The sequence below is a fragment of the Protopterus annectens genome, chromosome 12.part0 (assembly GCF_019279795.1).
Source record: "Protopterus annectens isolate FY-2018-M chromosome 12.part0, PAN1.0, whole genome shotgun sequence".
Lineage (NCBI taxonomy): Eukaryota > Metazoa > Chordata > Ceratodontiformes > Protopteridae > Protopterus > Protopterus annectens.
The window spans coordinates 941,234,132-941,258,176 of NC_056746.1; the positions used below are offsets into that span (position 1 = coordinate 941,234,132).

Below are 24,045 nucleotides of genomic sequence, written 5' to 3' on the forward strand. Positions count from 1 at the left end.
AACTGAACTATGTACATTTTCATTAAATTAAGTTTAACCCTCCAAATAGGAACAATTGTGCCAAATCAGAAGCTGCACCTGTGGGCATAACCTTATTTAAAGTTAAGATTACACATGCTAAAGCACATATTACACACTGTGTTCCCACTCACACCCACTGCTGTCTGATCTTTTCTTATTTCTATTCTATTCCCCTCCCAGATCTGAAAAACAGCTTTTATGCTTTCAGAAAACATTAACTTTAAGCCCTAAGAAAAATGGCACCGGCTAACTTAAAATAAAACTAAATTGTGCCCTCTACTATTTAATACATTAAAGTGTTAATGCTGCTGGGCAGGCTAATATCTCTTAGTCACTCCCCATAATTTCAAACGTTTTTCACTAAACTGCTTGCTGTTGTAACATCTGCATTTCCCTCAGCAGCAAAGATTGCTCAGAACTCTCAAGATTAATTATTTGCACCTGCAGACTGCTTGTCTGCATGTAATAGTAGTCATCAATGAGAAAAAAAACATTGCATGTTTGCAGATGCATGAAGGAATCCTTGTAAATTTCACTCAGGACAGAATGTTCATAATTCCCATGGCCATCTGTCTTCAGTTGCAGTCATGTTGTGTCTCACTTAGAGCATTTGCTAATAAAAAAAGCTAATATATTTGCAGATGCACGATACTTAGCATTTTTCATAGCTTTCGTCATTTTGTCTTATTTTTTCAAGCCTATTTTGCTTACAAAACACTTGTTTATAGCTTAAGCCAAGGACATTAATCTATGCAGCCTCCCCTATAAAAACAAGAGGAAATATATTAATTCTACATATAATTAGTACACATTTATACTCTACCCCCAACCCACCCCAGCATACCAGGAACACAACATTATATTCGTTTAAACTTACTTATGTTCATCTCTGTTTTCTGTTATTATACTGTAAAGCCAGCATTTCTTACAACTTAAAAAGTACTTATTTATGGTTATCTTTAACATGTGCAACAGTCACTGAAGATTCCCACACATTTAAAATACCCTAACTGCAAACTTTACAAAACTGTTTTACAATACAACATGCAGTTTACATAATGAAATATTTTATATGAATATTAATTAGAACAAATATTGTTTTACTTAAGGTACTTCTTTTTTTCCCTTTAGTGTCCTTCCAAACATTAATGATATAATGTGTCACAGTCCACCTACATGTTTAACAAAGTCAACAAGCGTCCAGTCTTTTCTCAGCAATTTTTATTTTCAAAGCCATATTTCACAAATGTGATTGATGCTTTATAGTCTCCCATTTACTCACTATTTTCAGTGTTGCTGATCTTCTTCCTGATCATCTCCATCTCCCAGCACCAGATTCTGGTTCAATACCAATGTACTCCTAATTCTTCTAGTCATCTTCTGTGCTTTTTTTTTTTTTGTTTGTATCTCAAGCAAGTTTCACTAGCAAAGTCTCTCCATAACCTTTATTGTCTTAACAATGTAAAGCAGAGTCCCCTTCTACCTGCTGGCTCACTTTTGTTGAATAAACTGTTTTATTCCTTACTTAGCATGTTCTACATCAAAAATGTCTTTAATCTTATAAGGAAAAATACTCTGAAGACAGCTGGATCCAGCAGCTTGAATCTCACACCTGACTATTGACATTCTTTGATCCTTGATTGCTGAGATAAATTTCCTTTTCTCTTCATGGTGTACAATGAATAATCATTTTCCACCAACACTCTACTGCCTCTCCTTTTTAATATTTTTCCCTTCTTCTACAGTTTTGTCTGGATCAACTGTTTCTACTAGTACGATTGCATCTTTGCTAATATATGTAGGTCTTGGCTGTTTTCCCACAGTCAAGTTTGAAGCATACAGTCAATGTGCCCTTTCAATTAAAAAGGCCTGCTGAGGAACAACTGTCCAATTGCTTATTTATGCTTTCATAAAATTAATAGTCTGCACCTTTCAGTTTCTCTGGTATGGCAGAAAATTTCAGGTTTTCAATACATGGTCTGACTTCTAACTTTACTATATTTTGAAACAACTCTTCTTGAAAAGCCTTCTACTCAGCCAGCCTTTTCTTCATTTCAACCTCTGATCTTTGTAGTTTTATTTGTTCATCTGAATAGTTAGTTAAAGCTTGTAATTTTCCAGCCTTTCGCTATTTGACTTGATATATTCCTTTAAAGTTTCATTTATTTTAATTACTCCCATGTCTGTTTGATTTATTTTTCCTATAAATTACTGGAAGGTATCTCTTGAACCAAAGCTGAAGCTTAAATTTATTTTAGCTGAACAGTTGCAGGATTCTTCCCAGCCAGTATTTTCTCTTCTCATTTTCTGGTTGATTTTCTTTCATATTTGCCAAACTTCTTCTTCTTTGCTGGCATTCGTGTAGTTTACTTACTAGGCAGTGACTGAATTTCACCCAAACTGACAAATTCACTGGTTCCCTTTTCCCTGATTCTGTTTTTATACTGGTAGAGCTGAAATTAAGCTGTTTATCACTGCAGCTATTCTGGAAGTCCAAGCAGGAGGATTTTTATGAACAGAATCCTGCAATCTCTAGATGTTATGTCCTTCATCCACTTGTCCCTTATGATCTGGAAACACTGGGATACATAGAGGGACAGTCTTCCCCACAACTGTCACCAGAGGGGAGCAGCTTGGAAATACTTTGTGGGTGGGTGCAACAATTTGCAAATAGTTTGTTACCCCCATCTAGTGGTCATTACCTTTATTCTTACCAGTGCAGCTTCCATTATTGCAAGAAACTTATTACCCTGTTGAGGTTGCCGTGGTCCATGCTGGAACCACATCCAATACTGTCTCCTTTTATTTCTGGAGAGCACACTCTGAGCAAGATGAAAATTGACTTCTACATCTGTGAGGGTGTTACCCTGTTCTTACACATTTCTGAGATACTGTTTGGCTTCCTTAACAAACAGTAGAGGATCTATGAAAGTCGAACCCATAAAGAACAAGATGGGTACCATCTGCAAAGTCAATTAGCCAGACCCAGACATGCTGGAACATGGCAATGTTATCTGCTGCAGCTTTGGATGAACCCGCAGCCATGCTCCAAGTCACACAGACCATATGGTTCATAGGTTTGGAGAGTGTGACTGTGAGGTCATGTATCTCTTTTTATTTGCCTCATCAAGGAAGTCTTGCTGTGTTGTAAGGATCTGGTCCACATGGTCCCTTTGAAAATAAATTATATGGTTAAGGTAGTTTAGTGTCCTCAGCAATAAGACTGAAAATGCATACATACACATCCTTTCCTAACTTGTCTGTGGTCTTAGATTCTCCTTGTCTGGAGGCTAGATATCTGGACTCTGAGAAGGAGCCTGCCTAAGGACAGCTGAACTCACAACAGGAGATTGGTTTGGGCTCTCTAGGAGGAGAAATATTTTTGTCTACTTTGCATGGAACCAGGGCTACCATATTGGAGTTATTACAGGCTACATTAGTGGCAGCTTTTAGTACACTCACCAAGGGTAGACTCACACAGAAAGACAGGAGATGAAACTGAATGGCCTCCTGCAGATTCCTCTTGGAAAACAGGACGATGACAGTGGTCTACCTTTTTTCCTGCACTGCTTTGAGGAACTCTTTAAATCTGAGATCATTGGGGGTTACCCAGGAAACACCAACACTACCCCACTTCATCCCAGTCTGAGGTGGGAAGATCTTGTAGAAGCTGTATATGTTTTAGTCTTAGATTAGGCTTTTCATTGGCTTTTCAGAAATGACTGTGATTCAGAGGATGAGGCATAGTGCTTCTCAGTCCACTGAATCAGAGAAAGTTGCAGTTACTCTGTATAGGATCCCTCAGAAAGAGTTTGTGGCTCCAGATTTATTCTCAAGGCAGTGGTGCCATGATTTATGTAGGTATATGAGCAAGCAAGTTTTTGTGGGCATCCATGTACTGGAACTGACCAGGCATCCATCACTGCATCTGGCCAAGAGCAGTATCTTAAAATGTAACTGTCACAGGAGGGATGATGGCCATCCCCAGAGAAAATATAATGGCAATGGACACCAGTATTGCAGATGTGTCCAACCTCAGGTACAGACCCTGGAAATTTGCCACTGAAAAATAAAATGTGCCTGCAAAGCTGGCAATGTAACTAATACTGAAAACCACAGCTATTGATGTTTCTGCCCTAAAGGCTTTAGGTAGAGCAGTGACAACTGCATCAATAAAGTCTAACTACTGAAAAGTGGCCTCACTGAGGAAGTCAGAGATGTCAATGAAAAAATGGCAGATGGTGCCAGTGACCAGGGGAGTTCAATGGAGAAAGTCAAAGAGTCCCAGTTTTAATCACCTTTGATGTCAGGTGACATGTGTGCTAGTCACTCCTACCACCCAAAATAGCCCAAGTCACCTCTTTCAGATATTTTGAGGTACTGAGGAGGGGAGTGGATGGGTTCAGGTGCTGCCTGTCTGTTCTGGCAATGGCTTTGAACAGTAGGGAGGGGAATCCATCAAAGAATTTAAATCCTTTGTGGCTGTATGTTCACATGGAGTTTCTCCATGTTAAAGATACAAAACCAGAACAGGTTTGATACTGATGCCAGCGTCACATGAATGTTTGACATTGGGGACCTTCGTTCTGAAAGAGGTTCCAGTACTAAGAGGTGCTAGATGTCAAGAAGTAACCTCCCTGATGATGGCTCTCAGGTTCTTTATGGCCATATTTCTTGCTCTTCGGCAAGTGGAGAGGATGAAAAGACTCAACTGGACTGTAGGTTGCAGTTTCTGAGCCTTGTGAGCCAGGAGAAGCTGGAAATGGAATACCTAAAGTGTTGGACTCTGTTCAGGCATAGCAAAGGCTTCCTTCATTTCAGAGTCAAAGGGAAGACCTATTAAAATCATGGCAAACACACACAGACACACACACACACACACACACACACACACACACACACACACACACACACACACACACACACACACACACACACACACACTCACACACTCACACACACACACACACACACACACACACACACACACACACACACACACACACACACACTCACTCACTCTCACACACTCCATCCAGAATGGCCTTCAGTGCATTGTGCCTCGAGCTCACTGGCTGCCAGGATAGACCCCAGCATCTCCATGGCTCTTTAAAAGAAAAAACAGGTTACAGGGAAATGGATTTTATATATAAGTGTCATTCACTTTGCTGAAATGAAAATGGATATATAGATAGTTGTCACCTACCACATATTACAGAAATATACTCAAATCCCAGTTTAAGCAGACAAAAATAATTTGTAGTAACAAAAGTGAATACAATAAATACAGTAGGGATTTAATACATAGATTTAAACATTGGTCTTCCATTATCCAAGACCTAAACAAGGCCAAGTCCGATGCTGATGTATTTTCATGTTTACCCTTGGTAACATATAAAGACAAAGAAAGGGTTATACAATACCTTTCACTACTACACATGGGGCCAATTTTTATTTGGTTACCCAGGTTGTTAATAAATATACCGGAATATATTATTGGCTGATAATGTATTAGCCAATGTGTTACCAGACTGATGTAAATATAGTTACAGAAATAATAATAATTTGGCACAATATTTTAACTATCATAAGGTAGAGTGCAATCCATGTCATGTATTTAAGAGTGTTTCACTGTTAAAGGGATTTTCAACCCGTGGAAACTTTAGCTTATGTGTACATATTTTGAGTACAAGCAGTTTTATCACTCTCAATAGTAATAAAACTTTTTATATTAGGAGTGTCATAACTTGTGCCACAAGATGGTTGATACATTTGACACAATGTTTTTATGACTGCTTTTATACTGGATGCACCTTCTGGGCTTTTAAGGAGAGAATCTCCTGACATCTGAGTGATTTAAGATGTAAAAACTTGAGGAGCATTCTCTACAACTATTCTCTGGATCATCCAGGCTGTATTTTTTACTTTTATAGGTATAGATTTGATAAAATAGGCATTAAATACCTCTGAAATATATTTGAATAAGTTGTTGGATGATAAAGAAAAATTATAGATTACCTTAATGGGTGCATTCTTTTTTCCAGGTATAAATGTACATTATTACTTTCTTCAGTGTTTATATCTATCAGCCGTCTTTATAGTGGTTACATTTATAGTGATTGAATATCAATCCGAGCAGCACTAAATTTATACATATATTTAACCATGATATTATGGTTAGTGATAAAACACAGTTGCTGTGGATTTATATGATTTAATGTTTAAAATGGAACGGCATGATTTTCTGTCATTTAACTGAGTCATTGCTGTGTCATCACCATTACTGATGAAGCTGCAGTTCGCAGTGAAACTGGTCAAATAAATGTGAACCTAAATTATATAGTTTCCTCATTGGTGCTGTTTAGATAGATAGATATATAGATAGCTAGATAGATAGTGAGATACAGATATAGATATATTGTACATGTAGATACAGGTATAGATAACATATTGCTATATGTATGAGTAGTTCAGCAACAGAGTGAATAACTGAAATAGAGGTAAGTGTTCTGTTCATCAAAGATGTAATTAGGAAGGAGGGCTGAATGAGATAGCTGGTAAGATAAGTGTAGGCATGAGAAACTAATGCCAACACCTTCAGGTGTAATGAAGATTCCATCATTAGAGGTGGGAGCAATACCTCTCAAGTGTACCTCATTAGGAGGGACATTTCTTCATTTTTGAGTCTTAAAATGTTCACATTCCTCATTGCCCCACATTAAAAGGGTCTCTCAGAGATTTAGTGGTAAGAATTTTTTAATTGATATCAATGGAAAATAATAAAGAATCATATGAATTCATCAAAAGATCTTTTGATAGGTATAAAGTAACTCATTTTAACCATCCTGTGAGATTCTGAGGGACGTTGTTAGTAATCTGTTATTAAATGTTCCACATTTTGCCCATTTGTTCCATATTAAGAGAGGCAGTTTTCCACATTCTGGAGATGGAAGGCTGAGTATATTTGCAAGAGCATTCATGTTATAATTAGAATATGGACTAAGTAAGGATACAGATTTAGTGTTGTGTACTTGAGTGTCTTGTATAGTGCTAGTGTTATGGAAAGGGTATTTACAAGGTAAGATGAAGGGTTAGGTTTAGCATGGGGTACAGCTCCCTGCCCACCTGTGTAATGCTTGCTAACCCTAACCCTGCCTCTAACCCTAATCATAGATCTTATTAGAAAAACCCTTAGCACCCCCCTGCCCATCTTCCTAATGCATACTAACATTAAACCTACCTCTTCTCCGAGCCATGCACCTTATCTTAGAAAAACCCTTTCCATAACACTACCACTATTCAGACAAATTATGTCTGGGTGTGTGGTGTGATTTTGATGACTGGATCATAAAAGGAAACTGCTTCTTTTTGCAATCAATCTCTCTCTTTTTTTTCTTTCAATTTCTTTTTTTTTTGGTATGTTGATTTTCTAAATGCTGGCATTAATCACCTGTGGTTCAATGACTGTACATTTGTATATATATATATATATATATATATATATATATATATATATATATATATATATATATACATAAAGTGGATATGTAGTGAAAGTGAGGACCCCACATTTAAAGGCTTAGATCTGGTGGGTAGATTGCATGAAGAACTATGGAAACAAATTTGCTATATTGTACAGAAGGTAGTAGCAAAAGTATTCCAAATACAAAAGAAAAATAAGAAGGCAAAATTGCTGTGTGGAGACTTTAGACATGTCTGAGGAAAGAGGAATAATAAGGCAATGGAGATAGGGTAAAATATATCAAGCTAAATGCAAAATTTCAAAGAATAAAAAGAAGAGATAAAAAGGCGTATTTAAATGAGAAGTGTAAAGAACTGGAAGAAGATAATAGAATGGGATAGACAAGTTCTCTTTGAGCAGATTTGTGTTGTTAACAGAGACTTTCAGGAAAAACTGAGTATAAAAACAGACAAAGATAGAAGAGCCAAGCAGAAGATAAGAATGAGCAGCAATGTATAAAGGATCATTGTAAGAAGGACCCCAACATCACTGATACATATGATGGTATAATATCAAATCCAGTGCCAGACATTGTGGAGAGTGAAATTAAATGGGCACCTGGAAGCATTGCTAACAACAGGAAAATTATAGAATTCCAGCTACATTTTTTAATATCTTGCAAAATTATGCTGCTAATTTGTTAATATGCCAGCAAATTGAAAAATGGAACAGTGGTTATTGGATCAGAACAGATCAATTTATATTCCAATCCAGAAAAAGGGTAATACGAAATTATTCAAATTATCAACCAATTCTACTTGTTTCCCATGCTGTCAAGATAATGTTCAAGATCCTGCAAGTCAGATTCCAGCAAAGTAAGGAATGAGAACTGCCTGACATGCAAGTTGGTTTTTGAAGGGGCAGAGCCACCAGATACCAAATTAACAACATCCAATGGACAACAGAGCAAAACAGGGAGTTCCAGAAAATATATGATTCCTCTTTATTGACTACTCCAAAGCCTTTAACTTTGTGGACCTTAACAAACAGTGGCAATTTTTCTTAGACAAATGAGGATACCAGATCACCTGTTTTACCTCCTGATGAATCTGCATTCAGATTAGAAAGCATCAGTTTGACCTGAAGATTGAAAAACTGACTAGTTCAAGATTAGGAAAAGTGTGCAACAAAGCTAGATATGCCATCCTACTTTTTTTGAATTATATGTTGCATATATAAAACAAAATAATGGGTTAGTTTAATCAGAAGTATGTGGATGATACCACTGTGATGATTGAAAGTGAGGAGTTCAGCAGTATTGAGTTGAATGTGAAAGCAAGAAGTATAAAAGCTAAGTTGCTTCTCAACAGCAAAAAATAAAGTAAGATTACATCATCTAGCTCTATCAACAGTTTGTCAAAAGATGAGGGAAAAGAAGTGAAAGCAGTGACAAATTTTATTTTCCTGAGCTCAAGAATCTCTGCAGATAGGGATTACAGCCATAAAATTAAAACACATTTTCTTCTTGGAAAGAAAGCTATGGCAAATCTGGTTAAAATTTAATGGGCAAAGATAATATGCTGTACAAAGGCCCATATAGACAAAGCTATGGTTTTCCCAGTAAGAGAGTTGGATTGCAAGTAAGGCAATACACAAAAAAAAAATCAATGCTTTTGTACTGTGATGCTTGGACAAAACTTTTGTGAATAATTCTCTGGATTCCCGGAATGGCAAATTACACCTCCAGGAAACTAACCACTTGGCCACCACTGACAAACTTTGCCCTGTCCTCCACTATAGTACAATCTCAGAGTTGTCATATTTAGGTGGGGGGGGCAAAGCCCCCCAGTCTGGTGGGTTTTATGTATAATTTTTTTTTTCTAATACTGTAGGCTTAATTTAATAATTATGTTATTTTCTGGGAAACCAACTACTTGGCCACCACTGAGGAAAATAACATAATTACTAAATTAAAGAATCGTATTAGAAAAAATAAAATTATACATAAAACCCACTGGAGTGGGTGTGGCTGCACCCCCCACACCCCCCTACCTAAATATAACAACTCCGAGGTCACACTATAGTGGATGACAGGGTAACAGTCAGTAGTGGCCAAGTGATTTGTTTTCCGGAGGTGAAATTCGCCTTTCCGGGAGTTCGATGTTGCAAATCGTCCCTGTTGTGGTCTCAGTGTTACTGGAGTCAACGTTTTGGTAAGTCACCTTTTTGAAGGAGAACAGCCTGCACAACCAAATAGCTGGTACTATTCAGCTGAGGGATCACACTCCCCAATTTCTTAGTTTGCATGTATATTTGCTGATTTTGGGAGGAAGCTAGTATTGTTCTGTATTCATTTGCATAAACATCAGCCTGCAGAGTTTTCTGTCATCAACAGGTAAAGAAATTGCACAGATAAAGAACAAAGATTAAAATGAAAATTGATGGATACACTGAAAAGAAACAAGTTAACAGCACCACAGATAAATCAAGATATAAATAACTGGTTTAGAGGGTTTGCTAATAAACTGCATCTGCACAAGGTTCACAGGAATGCATTCAGTTTTGCAACAGGCTATATAATACTGCACACTTAAACAATAATTTACAGATAACAAGTCCCAGCATACATAAAATAACAATACAGAGCAAACATATGGCCATTTTGGTGGTGTTTGATAATAGGATAAACCTTGGTTGGTAAGCATGTGAGAATGCACATCAAGTGAAATGCAGGTAGGACAAAGGGTAAGGGGGACCACGCAACACAACTACTAAGAAAAAGGATGTCGGCCACAATATGCCAGGTAACAAAACAGATGATAGGCTTTGCCATCGGTGCATTTTTCAAATAAGGAAGGGGAAATGGGGTGATGGGTTAAGCACAGTGAAAGGTAAGAAGAGAAGCCCTGGATATGGATGATGGCATGCAACACACTGGGCAGTGCTGTACAGTGACAGCAAGGAAGGGACACAACTCACAGAGGTTATGTAGTGTGTCAGGCAAGGAAGAGAACATAACATATGTGGGGAGCTCTGTAACATGAGGAAGGGACACAGCTCACAGAGGTTATATAGCATGTCAGGCAAGGAAGGGAGTGTAATATATGTGGGGAGGTCTGTGACATGAGGAAGGAACACAGCTCACAGAGGTTATGTGGCATGTCAGGCAAGGAAGGGAGCGTAGTATATGTGGGGAGCTCTGCGACATGAAGAAGGGATACAGCTCACAGAGGTTATGTAGGGGTCTATATTAGAAGACTGAATGTTTAGGTGATCGAACACCTAAACATCGATCTTCTAATATCAAAAGCAAAAAAACGTTGAATGTCTGATTTAACGCAGGGAAAGATTTCCCTTGGCCATTCGCCGGAGTTTGCTATTTCCCTACTGTTGAGCGCTCTCAGAGTTGGTATATTTAACTAGGGGGGGTGTGGGGAGCACAGCCCCCACATCGGGGGGTGTGGGGACAAAGCCCCCCACTTAATTTAGATGTAAAGTAATTTTTTTGTGTTGTGGCCAAGGGACGTGTTTCCCCTGGGACATTTGACATTGTGCGGTTCGATATTAGAAGATCGATGTTTAGGTGTTCAATCACCTAAACAGTCGGTCTTCTAATATAGACCCATTATGTAGCATGTCATGCAAGGAAGGGAGCGTAATATGTGGGGAGCTCTGTGACATGAGGAAGGGGCACAGCTCACAGAGGTTATGTAGCATGTCAGGCAAGGATGGGAATATAATATATGTGGGGAGCACTGCGACATGTAAGATAAGAATGGGGTGCTGTACCGTAATAATTTATGTTTAACCATGCAACAACTAATATGGCTTCAGATGACCTGGGAGTAACCAGTAAGGCCCAGGGTAAAGGAGTCAGTGGTATGCACAGTAAATGGTTATTCTGTAGGCAAAGCAATTGGTGTTACTACAACAGCAAATACAGCAGAAAGGAAACTGAAAAAATCCACATTCTAAAATAACCATACAGGAATGGCACTGAAACAGTTTAAAGAATTTTAAGAGTAAGTTATTTAATTATTATACACGTCACTATACTTCACAACATACAACAAAGAAAGCATAAAGTCACTGATTGCAATTGTTTTACCTTAATTTTTCCTCCTGTGGTACTGAACATCCTGTACTTTTTTTCAAACTTAATAATCTGTGCGTACACAAACACATCCTTTCATTTGATTATATCTGTCATGACATTTGCAACGCACTGAAATTTTCAAAATTTAGTCTATAATGCTATTCAATATAACTTACTTAAAGAAAGATTTTTGATTTTTTGTTTACTTAATTACATATTACTTTTTTATCTAGTACATGGAATGGAAATATGTATTTAATGGAGTTTCAAATTTATTTTAGTTATTAGTGCAATAAAAAATCAACCAGTCAAGTTCCTGGGACACTTCTCTGCTTTCTTATGAGATGATTCTGTATATAAGTGTATAGACATCACAGGGAGGGAGATTTGGCATCATAGCTAAGATCTTAATATCACAAATACAAGGTACAGAGTTTAATTCTGAACTCTGGTTGTTGGCTAAGTTTGTAATAGTCTGCAGACTGATAACCTAATATTAACCTATAAAACGGTCAAAAAAAAACATTTTCTTCTTTTATAGATTACTTCACAATCTTGTTCCAAGATATATCAGAGCATCTTCGGGCCCAGAAGCAAAGATTGCGCATCGTCTGCAAGTGGGTAAGTGTATCAAAAACTAAAAACAGCAAGCTTGTAGTGAAGCAACAGAGACTAATGAGCAAGGGTAATATTCTTGAGCATAACCAGATGGAAGTTTCTATCCCCATCTGCTATAACATGAGGAAGGCCTACTTCTGTTCAAGTAAAATGCTGTTGTATCATAGCTTAAGGGTCACATACTGTCATCAGAAACCATGGAAACAGTCCACTGCCATTTTTGAGGCTTGCTCTGTGACCATCACAGTTCTCAGGACATGGGAGTGAAGGTAGGGGTGAGCTACATGAAAGACAGTTAAACCAAACCACCAAACCACGGAGAAATGGCTTTAATGGACAATGTCTATTTTAACAGTCATACAAAAAAGAGATTTTTTTTTTATTGGAGGCTGTGCCCCCTGCCAAGTTTCTAAATATACTAGCTTCAGTATTGTGTAGCATTGAGGGTTAAGGGTAACTTTCTTATCCCACAGTTTCAAAATCTCACTCAAAACACTGTATGTGTTTAGATGAAATCAGGATTCAGCTAAGCCTAGTCACTGACGTCTTTTCCAATTAATCGTGTCAACAAAACACATATCTCAGAGGGTATGGGTTCTTACATTGTAGTATGACTGTCACTCTACAATGAGCTAATATGAAGTTCATGAAAGTAAACTATTAGCACCTAATTTACATGTGCATGGGGCACTGCTGAGGGACTAGTGCCATGTGCACATAGATGACCCATTAAGCATGGGGATCAAAAAAGGGGCAGGCACTGTAACTGATATGACAAGTAATCTATCTAGAAGCAACAACATTAATAGTCATGGAAGCTGTAGGATTGCAAACACAGATGCCTATCATACCAAACTGTTAAGCACATAAGCCAATGACCATGACACTGATTATGGAGGGGGAAGAAGTCAGCCACTATCGAGATGAGTATGAATGGAGGGAGCCACTGTGAGTGTTTAGAGAGGAAACACCAGACACTGTCAAGCTGGGTAGGTGGCAGGCTGGATGCAGAGGTACTGTGGGACTCTAGTCACCGCCAGGCTGGGTACAGGTAGGCTGTGGAACTCCAGTCACTGGCAGGTTGAATACTGAAAGGCTGTGGAACTCCAGTCACTGCCAGGATAGGTACAGGTAGGCTGTGGAACTCCAGTCACTGACAGGATAGGCTGTGGGACTCCAGTCACTGCCAGGATAGGTACAGGTAGGCTGTGGAACTCCAGTCACTGACAGGCTTAATACTGGAAGGCTGTGGGACTCCAGTCACTGACAGGATGATTACTGGAAGGTTGTGGGGCTCCAGTCACTGGCAGGCTGAATAGTAGAAGGGTGTGGGACTCCAGTCATTGGCAGGCTAGCTGTTGAAAGGCTGTGGGACTCCAGTAACCGCCTGTCTGTATGCTGGTAGGCTGAGATTCATCACTGCCATGCTGGGTACAGGTGGAGTGTGGGACTCTGATCAGTGCAAGGTTCAGTCTGGGTAAGGAGTGGAGGCTTCAATAAGTGTCATTCTGGATTTGGGAAGACAAGAAGGACACCAATCACTGAAGCCTTGAGAAGCCACACTTTGTCATCCTTCAGTTTATACATTTGCCAACAAGTCTGTAAAGTCTGCACACAACAGTCTAATCTGTGGGTAACAGACTGTTGCTGCTATGCAGGTCATTAGGCACACATTGCATATCCCTAAAGCAATGAAGATATGAGGAATCTAGAGCTGGAGGGTTCAAGGTTCAGAGCCTGGCCATCACTATGTGTTACAACTGTTGGAAGCATCTCCTCCTTCGCACATTGAGAGGCATTCATCAGTCGCAGCCAGTGACAGTGTTTGAGACACAGCACCTCTTATCATACACTTCATCAAGTGTTAAGTGGGCAAGGTTCAAAGCTGTCACGTTCTGCTCCCAAACCGCTGTTATTCATATGAAACCACTGCCTGTGGGGTTTCAGTTTGCATATTGTTAGATATTCCTTTTGTGGGCGATTCTCTTTTTTACTCTGAAGTTAGTTATGTGACATTAGAGTTCGTAGTATATATAAATGTATACAGGGTTGCAGTGAGGCTTGCCCCATTTAAAAAAAAAACAGTTTTTCAGAGTTTCACCAAAGTAAAGCTTTGGCTGACTTTAATTCAGGTGAAGCTTAACTAAATTGACGCTTCATGAAACATAAAAAAAAGACATCACTATAGCTGATATAGATTCTTCTAATAACTGTTATGTACAGCAAGTCAATATGCACTCATTTTGAATAAGTCAGTGCTGGGCTTGAAGGCTCTATATTACAAATGTGAGACAGACTACTGCAAGCCCTACAATGTAAAAAAAATAAAGTGTGATTCCTAAAGTAATACATTGAACAGAAAGATTTACTTTTACACTGTTTAAATTAGTTTTGTAGAGGGACAATCTACCCTGCATTCCACTTCTACTAACTATACATACTAATTCCAGTGTACCTCACAGCATATATGGACCAGAACTGTGATAGTAATTTCATAATTCTGAGGACTGCAATTGCAGTCTTAAAATTTATAATGAGAACATGAGATTACAACTGCAAAAAAAGGCACAGATGCCAAGGGTCATTGAGAAGCACCTAATCTGCCTAGTCTGTCCTGTTCTGTACAAGATGGGGAAACACAGAGTCTATAAACCATGGTTTAGCTCACTCTCCTTGCTGAAAGATTTGTCTTATACCTGCTACATGCATTCCTGCCATACCCAGCTACATTTCTGGTCCCAGTCATCCATTCTAGCTAGTGATCGTGACTTCCTCATGAAGCATCTGCTACATGCATTCCTGACATACCCAGCTACATTTCTGGTCCCAGTCATCCATTCCAGCTAGTGATCGTGACTTCCTCATGAAGCATCATACGTTTCTGTCCCACTTGGTGAAGCCACACAGATCACCACATGGGGGAAGGTACCCCCTTTCCAGTAAGAAGTGCCTTATTAATAAATAATCACATTCTCTTTCTAGGTAGTGGTTGGGAAGTGCTGGCTGCCAGATAGCCATCCTACAAAGCTTCTGTAAATGTTTTTGCCTTCAGCTAATGTCTTCACCATCCATGGCCACCAGTGGTTGTGCTGTGTAGCACTGCTCTGATGTTCTTTACTTCTGGAAGCCTGTTTTCTTTGCCTTCTCTTGAACATTCTAGTGTATGTAATGGTCTCTTTGCACCCCTCTTCCCACCGATTTGAGCTAGGTGTTCCATCGGCTGATTAGCTCCATTTCTCCTTACCAAATTCTAACAGTCTTTGGGCCCACTAGTCAAATCTGAGTAAGTGGCATTTCCCTGCAGGAGCCATTCCTATGCACAGTCAGCCTATACTTCAACATATCATTATAAATTATACAGGGCTCTATTTTCCTTATATGATATCAGTGTCATCTACATCATAATGTATTCCTCACATGATACCAGTGTCATACATCTTATCATGTAATTCTCACGATACCACTGTCATCCACATTGTCATGTAATCCTGAGGTGATACAACTGTCGTGCAAACTATCATGAAATCCTCATGTGATACCGCTGTCATACACACTATCATGTAATCCTCACATGATACCACTGTCATAGACACTGTCATGTAATCCTCATGTGATACCAGTGGTAATCATACTGTCATGTAATCCTGATGTGATAACGGTGTCATCGACACTATCATGTAATCCTGATGCTATATCACTGTGATACACACTATCATGTAGTCCTGATGTGATACAACTGTCATACACACTATCATGTAATCCTCACATGATACCACCGTCATACATATTATCCTGTAATCCTCATGTGAATCATACTGTCATGTAATCCTGATGTGATACCGGTGTCATTGACACTATCATGTAATCGTGATGCAATATCACTGTGATACACACTATCATGTAATCCTGATGTGATACAACTGTCATGCACACTATCATGTAATCTTCATGTGATACCACTGTCATACACACTATCATGTAGTCCTCACATGATACCACTGTCATACATACTATCCTGTAATCCTCATGTGATACCAGTGGTAATCATACTGTCATGTAATCCTGATGTGATACCGGTGTCATTGACACTGTCATGCAATTTTGATGTGATATCACTGTCATGCACACTATCATGTAGTCCTCACGTGATACCACTGTCATACACACTTTCATGTAATCCTTATGTGATACCAGTGTCATCTGCACTGTCATGTAATCCTCACATGATATCACCGTCATACATGCTATCATATAATCCTCATGTGATACCACTGTCATACACACTATCAGGTAATCCTCATGTGATATCTGTGTCATTTGTACTATCATGTAATCCTCGCCTAGCCTCTAAAACCCCAGATACACCAATTCACTAATCACCTAACTACCATATTGTAAGCTATTCCTTAAGACCATCCTAAATCTTGACCACTGCTTTGAATTTTTGTATAAATTTTCCTCTCCTTTTCACTCTTTGTCTCTCTGCAGAGTGAACTACTGAAGGATGGACTGAAGTCTTATCCCTACAAAATTTCATTACTCTTCTTGTACCCATAGGTTGTAGTTCACACCCCACCATTCTTAGACTCCTGTTTTATAGCAAATCTTATACCCCAGTTTAAGTTCTGCACTCCTTGCAAATATAACTTTAATCATCCACTCAGAGAACTCACATTTGTTGGAAGTGAACTCTCCAACCACATACTTCAGCCAATACCAGGTGATCCACAACTATCTACTTTAATGAACGCTACAAAAATGTCCTCAGTGCTGAACCCTGTGACCCCTGTTGGACTGCAGTTAGTAGCATCTTCTTCAGACCCAACTCTATGAACAAGGGTCACAGCTGTCCTGTTTGGCACACATATTCACATTCAGATTATGGCTGATTAGTAGCCTAAAACTACTAATGCAATGGGGATAAAATAAATACAGTGTACTAAATGAAAGCTGTCTCAATACAAGCACCTACAGATATCATTTACCAAGATACATTCATTTAAACAGTAAACAGCAGACACACCATTATCTATAAGCAGACTATTGCAGTGGACACAAACAAACCCAAACTGATAGAAAAATGTAAAAAAAAAAAATGCAAACTCTATGCATGAAAACTAGGTTGCATAAAATCATGTTCTGAAATCTAGCTTCCTGAAAAATGTCGTCAGGAAGAGCCTTACATTAATGTTAGTAGCAAAATATGAATCTTGCAAACACTAATGCTTTGATTCCAAAATACGTAGGCCTCAAGTCAAAATATCATCTAGTGCCTGGATATGAGCACAGTCACTTTATCAGCTGCAATGTATTACAAGGGAAAGCAGCTGAAAGTGGTTTATAGGTTCATAGCTAGGTACTAGTCTATCAGCCCAAGGGCCTAAGTAAGCCTAGCCAACAAGGTTCGCTGGCTTATGCCACCCAGAAAAGTTATTTTCCTGTGCCTCTGTTGAGCAGAGCCACCAAAGTGATCCCCAGGGTGTATTTCCTATTTCCCATCCACTTATCAAGATTTTTCTTGAAGAGTGCTAATGAACTTTGCTTGACATAAATGGGTAGCTTGTTCCAGAGTATGGGAAGTCTCTGGGACAGTAATTTATCCAGCCAGCATGTCCTGTTTATTGTGGTGACAAGGTTTAGGTCCCTAGAGCGTATAGCTCATAGGGATTGGGATTTCCTTAGGTGTAGCATGTCCAACAGCTCTGGGTTTGACATAGCTTTATATGTTAGGCAGAGATCACCTCAGAGAAGGCAATATGCTACAGAGTAAAGCTGGAGTTTTTTGAGATGGTCAGTGTAGGGCATCTGTTTGAGGCCAGTAATACTCTTTGTGAGGTACTTCTGTGGTGTTTCCAGCTGCTGCAGATGTCTTGTGAGGTACATTCCAAAAGGGCATTGTACTCTATAATGGGTCTAATGAGTATCGAGTAGAGGGGAACAATGACCTCTTTTTTCTTAGATGAGAACCCTTTTGTGATGAAATGTGCCATGTAGAAGGATTTCCTGACTACTGTGGTGATGTGATTATCAAAGGAGAGACTACTGTCCACCTGGGTCCCCAGGTCTCTTATCACACATTCGACATTAAGTAGACTGCCACCTATGTGGTAGTTCATGGGTACAGAGTTTTTACCAATGGGGATTACAATGCACTTTTTGGCATTAAGCATTGAGCTTGAGGCCATGGCTCTGACACCAGGCATCTGTTTCAGTGAGGCCCTTCTGTAGGATGTCCACATCATTTGAGGACTCAACTATGGCTCCTAGTTTGCAGTCATCTGTGAACATCTTTAGCCAAAGACCTTTTGTGTTAGCCTGTACTTCAGAGAAGTAGATACCAAACAGGAGAGTTCCCAGGACTAAACCCTGTGATACTCCACTTGTCACTGGTTTGAAGTCAGATTTGGAGTCTGCAACTATTACAGTGTGGGTTCTGTCAGTGAGCCATTTGGCAACCCATCTTGTGACATAGGGATTTATACCTAGTTTAGTGAGTTTAGCTATAATTCCAGAATGGAGGATGGTGTTGAAAGCCTTGGCGAGGTCAAGATAGGCTGTGTGAACCACCTTACCCTTGTCTACAGCTTTGGTGACTGCCTCAAAGAAACCAATCAGGTTCAGGAGGCATGATCTGCCTTTTACAAACCCAAACTGGGTGGGGTCCAGAGTTTGGAGGTTACTAATGTCTTTGTTTATGAGTTTCATGATGATACGTTCCATGGCCTTACAGACCAAGCTCGTCAGGCTAATGGGCGATAGTTCCCAGGATCAGTGGTGGCTCCCCCTTTGTGGAGTGGGATAACTGTTGCTGTGTGCCATTCGGTGGTCACAAAGCCTGATGTGAGATTATGATTTAACATGGTGCTTAGGTGTGGAGCCATTTCATTCTGAAGTTCGTGTAAAATGCAGCCTGGTATGTGGTCCAGTCCCATGGATGCTGTGTTTTTGGCTTTAGAGAGTGCAGCTTTTACCTGCGTAGTTGTGATTACAGGGACTCTGCATTCTTCCTGTATAGATATGAGCCCTTTAGAGGGTGAGGGGGGGTAAAGTTAGCTTTAGGGGGTGAGAGGGGAAACAAGAAAGAAATGGAGGAATGTAGTAAGGAAACATTTTAACAGTTGAGTAATAATTTAAAGTGCATGTTAAGGCATAGGATATTATATACACTGTAAAGCTTATCACTTTATTTAAGTTTATTTGCTGTTAATGTGGTATAAAACAGATAGCAGATATTGGCGGAGTACTTCTGAATATTTATTTGTCACCCACTGCAGATATGCATTATTTAAGCAAATGTTTAACAAACTGCAAGTTGGATATGTAAAATTTTTATCAACTTTACAGATTCTGCAAGGAACTCCTGTAAAGGGGACATCTAACTTTTATTTTTAGAAATACTAGAATAATTGTTATTATTTTCTAAATTCATATTCTGGTTCTGACATTAAGAAAATACTCCCACTGAATCCATTTCCTAGGAAGCAAGACAATAAAAAGATATTGTATGTTATATGCAGGCTAGTCTCTTGCATCTGTTTTGAAATGTTCTACAAACACAGTGCCCATCTTTTCACTTTAATAATGCTTTTACAAGTTATTGTATTGCTCACATCATTCATTATACTCAGTGAAATGAGTGAGTTACTGTGTGCTTGCATTTTACTCCTAAAATGAATACACTTTGCCAACTGTTGATACCAAACAAAGAATGGAGAACACAAACATCATCTGTGCATTAGACTGAATAAGTGTTTTGTCTTGCCAAGTTAGTCATTTCAGTGCTATTTTGGTGCGCAGAGATTCACTGAGGGGGGCATCCACCACCACTGCTGGTAGTACCATATGTTTCCTTAATGTTCCATAAAGCACCTCAAGCAGCAAACCCATAGCTTTCTAACCTTAAGTTATGTCCATTCTTTACTGAGGTGGTAGTAAACCACGTACAGGAAGTAGCATATATATCTGTACAATAAAAATTCATAATAGGCTTCTTATCCTCAGACCAAGAAACTGACCTTACACAGTGTAGTTCATTAGTTAGGGTGCTTGGCTACAAACCTGGAGATTTAAGTTTAAATCCCACTCATTCCTACATCCTGTTGCAATGATTAACACAATTAATGTACTAGAAAATATAAAATGATTCCTGCCTTACCAAGAGACTTACACAAGAGATGGTAATGATTACCAAGCATGCAAAAAAGAAAAAATATATAGATCCCTACCTATAAATCGACCCACAGTTCCCCAACAGCAAACTTCACTATGTACATTTGTTGAAAAACACACAGTCTGAACCCGTGGGAAATTTTTTAAAAAAATTCTCCAGTTGCTCTTTTATTTGAATATACCACCTTCATGGTCTCCTAACACTAGGGAAAGAGAAACACCCAGCAAAGATGCAAAATCTCCTCGCACACACTGCAGTCTCGTGATATACAATTAAATTTATCATGCCAGGGCTGCTTCCTTCAGGGAGTTGGAATCAGGGAGACTGCAGGTTTTGCTCAGTGGTAGATCTCCTTAAGACCACTGTAGAATAATGTGGTTGAGTGCTGCTCAAAGCATTACAGTTACTGCACAGAGCAGTTAAGCCAAACTAAGAAAAAAATTAGCATGGTTAGTGCTTCCATGCAATGCTTGGAAAATATTTACCCCCAAAAATATATTAAAATCTGCTTACTACAGTGTCAGTTGACATGTACACACATCCACCCACCTTGCAGTACCTACAGTGTACGTTATTTATATAAATCTGTGTGGAGATGGATGAGCTTGAAGGGGACATCAATGGTGTTTTGGAGAAAAAAGAATTATGCTGGCAGTTGAAATTAAATGCATTCAGAAAACCAGGACTTAAGTATTATTACTCTATTAAGAGTGTATTAGGTTCATAGGTTCATAGGTTGATACTAGGCTATCTGCCCTATGGCATTTATAAGCCTAGCCAGAGTGTGTTTGGCTTTCGCCACCCTTTTAGATTAGTTGACTGTGCCTCTGTGTAGTAGGTCACAGAAGGTAGCCCTTTTAAGGTTAGTTTACTGTACCTCTGTCAAGCAGGGACACAGAAGAGATCCCAGGGGTAAACTTACGATCTCCCATCCACTCGTCAAGATTTCTCTTGAAGAGGGTCAGTGAGGGGCTCTGACTAACATGGATTGGGATTTTGTTCCAGAGTGAAGGGAGCCTCTGGGATATGAATCTGTCCCTCCAGCATGTCCTATTTATTTCTGTGCTGAGGTTCAAGTCTCTGGAGCGTGTAGCTCTAAGGGATTTGGATTTCCTGAGGTGAAGCATGTCCATTAATTCTGGGTTGGACATAGCGTTATACGTCATACACAGATCGCCTCTGAGTGGGCGGTACGCAACTGAGTAGAGCTGGAGTTTCTTTAGCCGAACTGCATAGGGCATCTGTTTGAGCCCCTTGATCCTCTTGGTGAGATACTTTTGGGGTCTTTCCAGTTGCTGAAGGTGTCAGGTAAGATACATCCCAAACGGGGCATTGTACTCAATTATGGGCCTGATAAGTGATGAGTAGAGGGGCACAATGACCTCTCTTGATCTAGATGTGAACCCTTTCATGATAAGGTGGGCTATATAGAAGGTCTTTCTAATCACTTTGGCAACGTGATTGTCAAAGGAGAGATTGCTATCTACTTGGGTCCCCAAGTCCCTAATTACTTCTTCCGTACTTAATGGATTACCACCTATGTGGTAATTTGTGGGCACTTTGTTTTTCCCAAAGGGGATGACTATGCACTTTTTGGCATTTAGCTTTAGGCCATGGCTCTGGCACTAGTTATCCGTCTCTGTGAGACACTTTTGGAGGATGCTTGTGTCAGTCAGAGAGTCGATTACAACACCCAGTTTGCAGTCATCTGCGAACTTGGTCAGCCATAGTCCACCCATGTTAGCCTGTACCTCGGAGAAATATATACCGAACAAGAGAGGTCCCAGGACTGAGCCTTGTGGGACACCACTTGTAACTGGTTTAGAGTCTGACATGGCACCTGCTATTCTGACCATGTGGGTTCTATCCCTGAACCAGTTTGCAACCCATCTTGTGACATAGGGGTTGATATTTAAGCTGGTGAGCTTATTTATGATGCCCGAGTGGGGTATTGTGTCGAATGCTTTTGCGAGTTCCAGGTAGGCTGTGTGGACTACCTTCCCTTCATCTATGGCTTTGGTAACTGTTTCAAAGAAGTCGACCAGGTTCAAAAGGCAAGATCTGCCCTTAACGAAGCCGAATTGGGTAGGATCCAGTGTCTGGAGGTTCCCAATGTCTTTGTTTATGATTTCCATGATGATACACTCCATAGCTTTGCAGACCAGGCTAGTCAGGCTTATAGGGCGATAGTTTCCACGGTCTGTTGTGGCACCACCTTTGTGGAGTGGGACCACTGTTGCTGTACGCCATTCTTTGGGAACATATCCTGTAGTAAGGCTGAGATTGAACAGTGACTTTATATGAGGGTTTAGTCCTTCTTGGAGCTTGTGTAAGATGCAGCCCGGGTCACCATCTGGTCCCATTGATGCTGTGTTTTTTGCTTTGGAGAGGGCAGCTCTCACCTGTGCATCTGTGATCTCAGGAAGGCTACACTCTGTTGGGATAGACATTTGCTCTTTTGGGGGGGGAGGGGGGAGAAGTTTGCACTGACCCTTTCTGCCAGGATGTTGGCAATGTCTGTGGGTTCAGTGTATTTTTTGTCATTTTGCACTAACTCAGAGCATATCTGGGAGTTGCCTCCCAGGTTTCTGACATAACTAAAGAAGGCCTTATGATTATCTTTAGTGTCTTGTGCAATTTGTCTTTCGAAGCTGGCCTTAGATGATTTTATGAGGGATCGTAGTTTCTTGCTAGTACTGATCAATGACGCCTTCCCTTTTTGGGATTTTGCTCTGTCATGTAGTAGCTTTCTCCTTCTGTTGTATAGCTTATTTATGGCCGGGGTCCATCAGACAGGTCTCCTGCCTTTGGAGGAGTGAGTCTTGGTTTTATTTGGGATAGCATGCTCCATGCATTCCTGTAAGTGTCCATAGAATGCTTTTGTAAAGGATTCTGCATTTTGGGCCGTATTTTCCACTGGCCCGGGGGCTTTGAAGGATTCCACCTCAGTTTTGAGAAGTGTGAAGTTTGCTTTTGAGAAGTTCTTCACCGTGGTTTCCTTGGCTAGGGGTGGGGATGGAATATGGATGTCCAGTGAGATTTGTTTATGGTCTGATCTTACCAATGAGGGGTATACTTCTGGTGTGGAACATAGAGACCCCATGTTGGTGATGACCAGATCCAATATGTCTTCCCCTCTTGTGGGAGTGGTGACCAGTTGTTCCATAGCATTTGAGTTTATAAATTCTAGGAACCATTGGGCGAGGGTGTTTGGGCTTGAGTAGTTTTCCCAATCGATGTTTGGGTAGTTGAAGTCACCCAGTATAACAGTGTTTGGAGAGACCTTCATATTCTCCAGTGTTCTCAGGAAAGCCGAGTGAGATTCCTGTGTTTGGGAGGGTGGTCTGTAGCAGGCTACAAACTGAAAGGCAGTTTTGCCCACTGTTAGTTGCACATGGATGGTCTCCGATGCTTTGTGCAGTGCCACTAACCTGGAGGTGTGGGTATCTTTGATAAATATGGATACTCCCCCTTCTTTCGTGGTTTGGTCCGAGTTTTGGGGCTGGAAAGCATGGTATGAAGTATAGCCTGTTAGTGCTGGGGTGCTCTCGGGAGCCTTGAACCAGGTTTCTGTTACTGCACAGATATCAATATTCTCCATACTGAGGAGAGTCTCGACTGCATGCATCTTGAGGTTTAGACTTCTGGCATTGAGCAGCATTACCCTTAGTTTTTTCT

The 24,045-nt window shown here is 39.9% G+C and overlaps 1 protein-coding gene across 1 annotated transcript in view; it reads left to right on the top strand.

The window, feature by feature from the left end:
• LOC122816231 (piezo-type mechanosensitive ion channel component 2-like) overlaps positions 1-24,045 on the top strand; it is a 1,381,906-nt gene that overhangs the window by 1,320,078 nt on the left and 37,783 nt on the right. Inside the window, exon 50 of the mRNA XM_044088974.1 lies at positions 12,121-12,200. Within this exon, the coding sequence (XP_043944909.1) occupies positions 12,121-12,200 (80 nt within the window). The remainder of the gene's footprint in view (positions 1-12,120; positions 12,201-24,045) is intronic.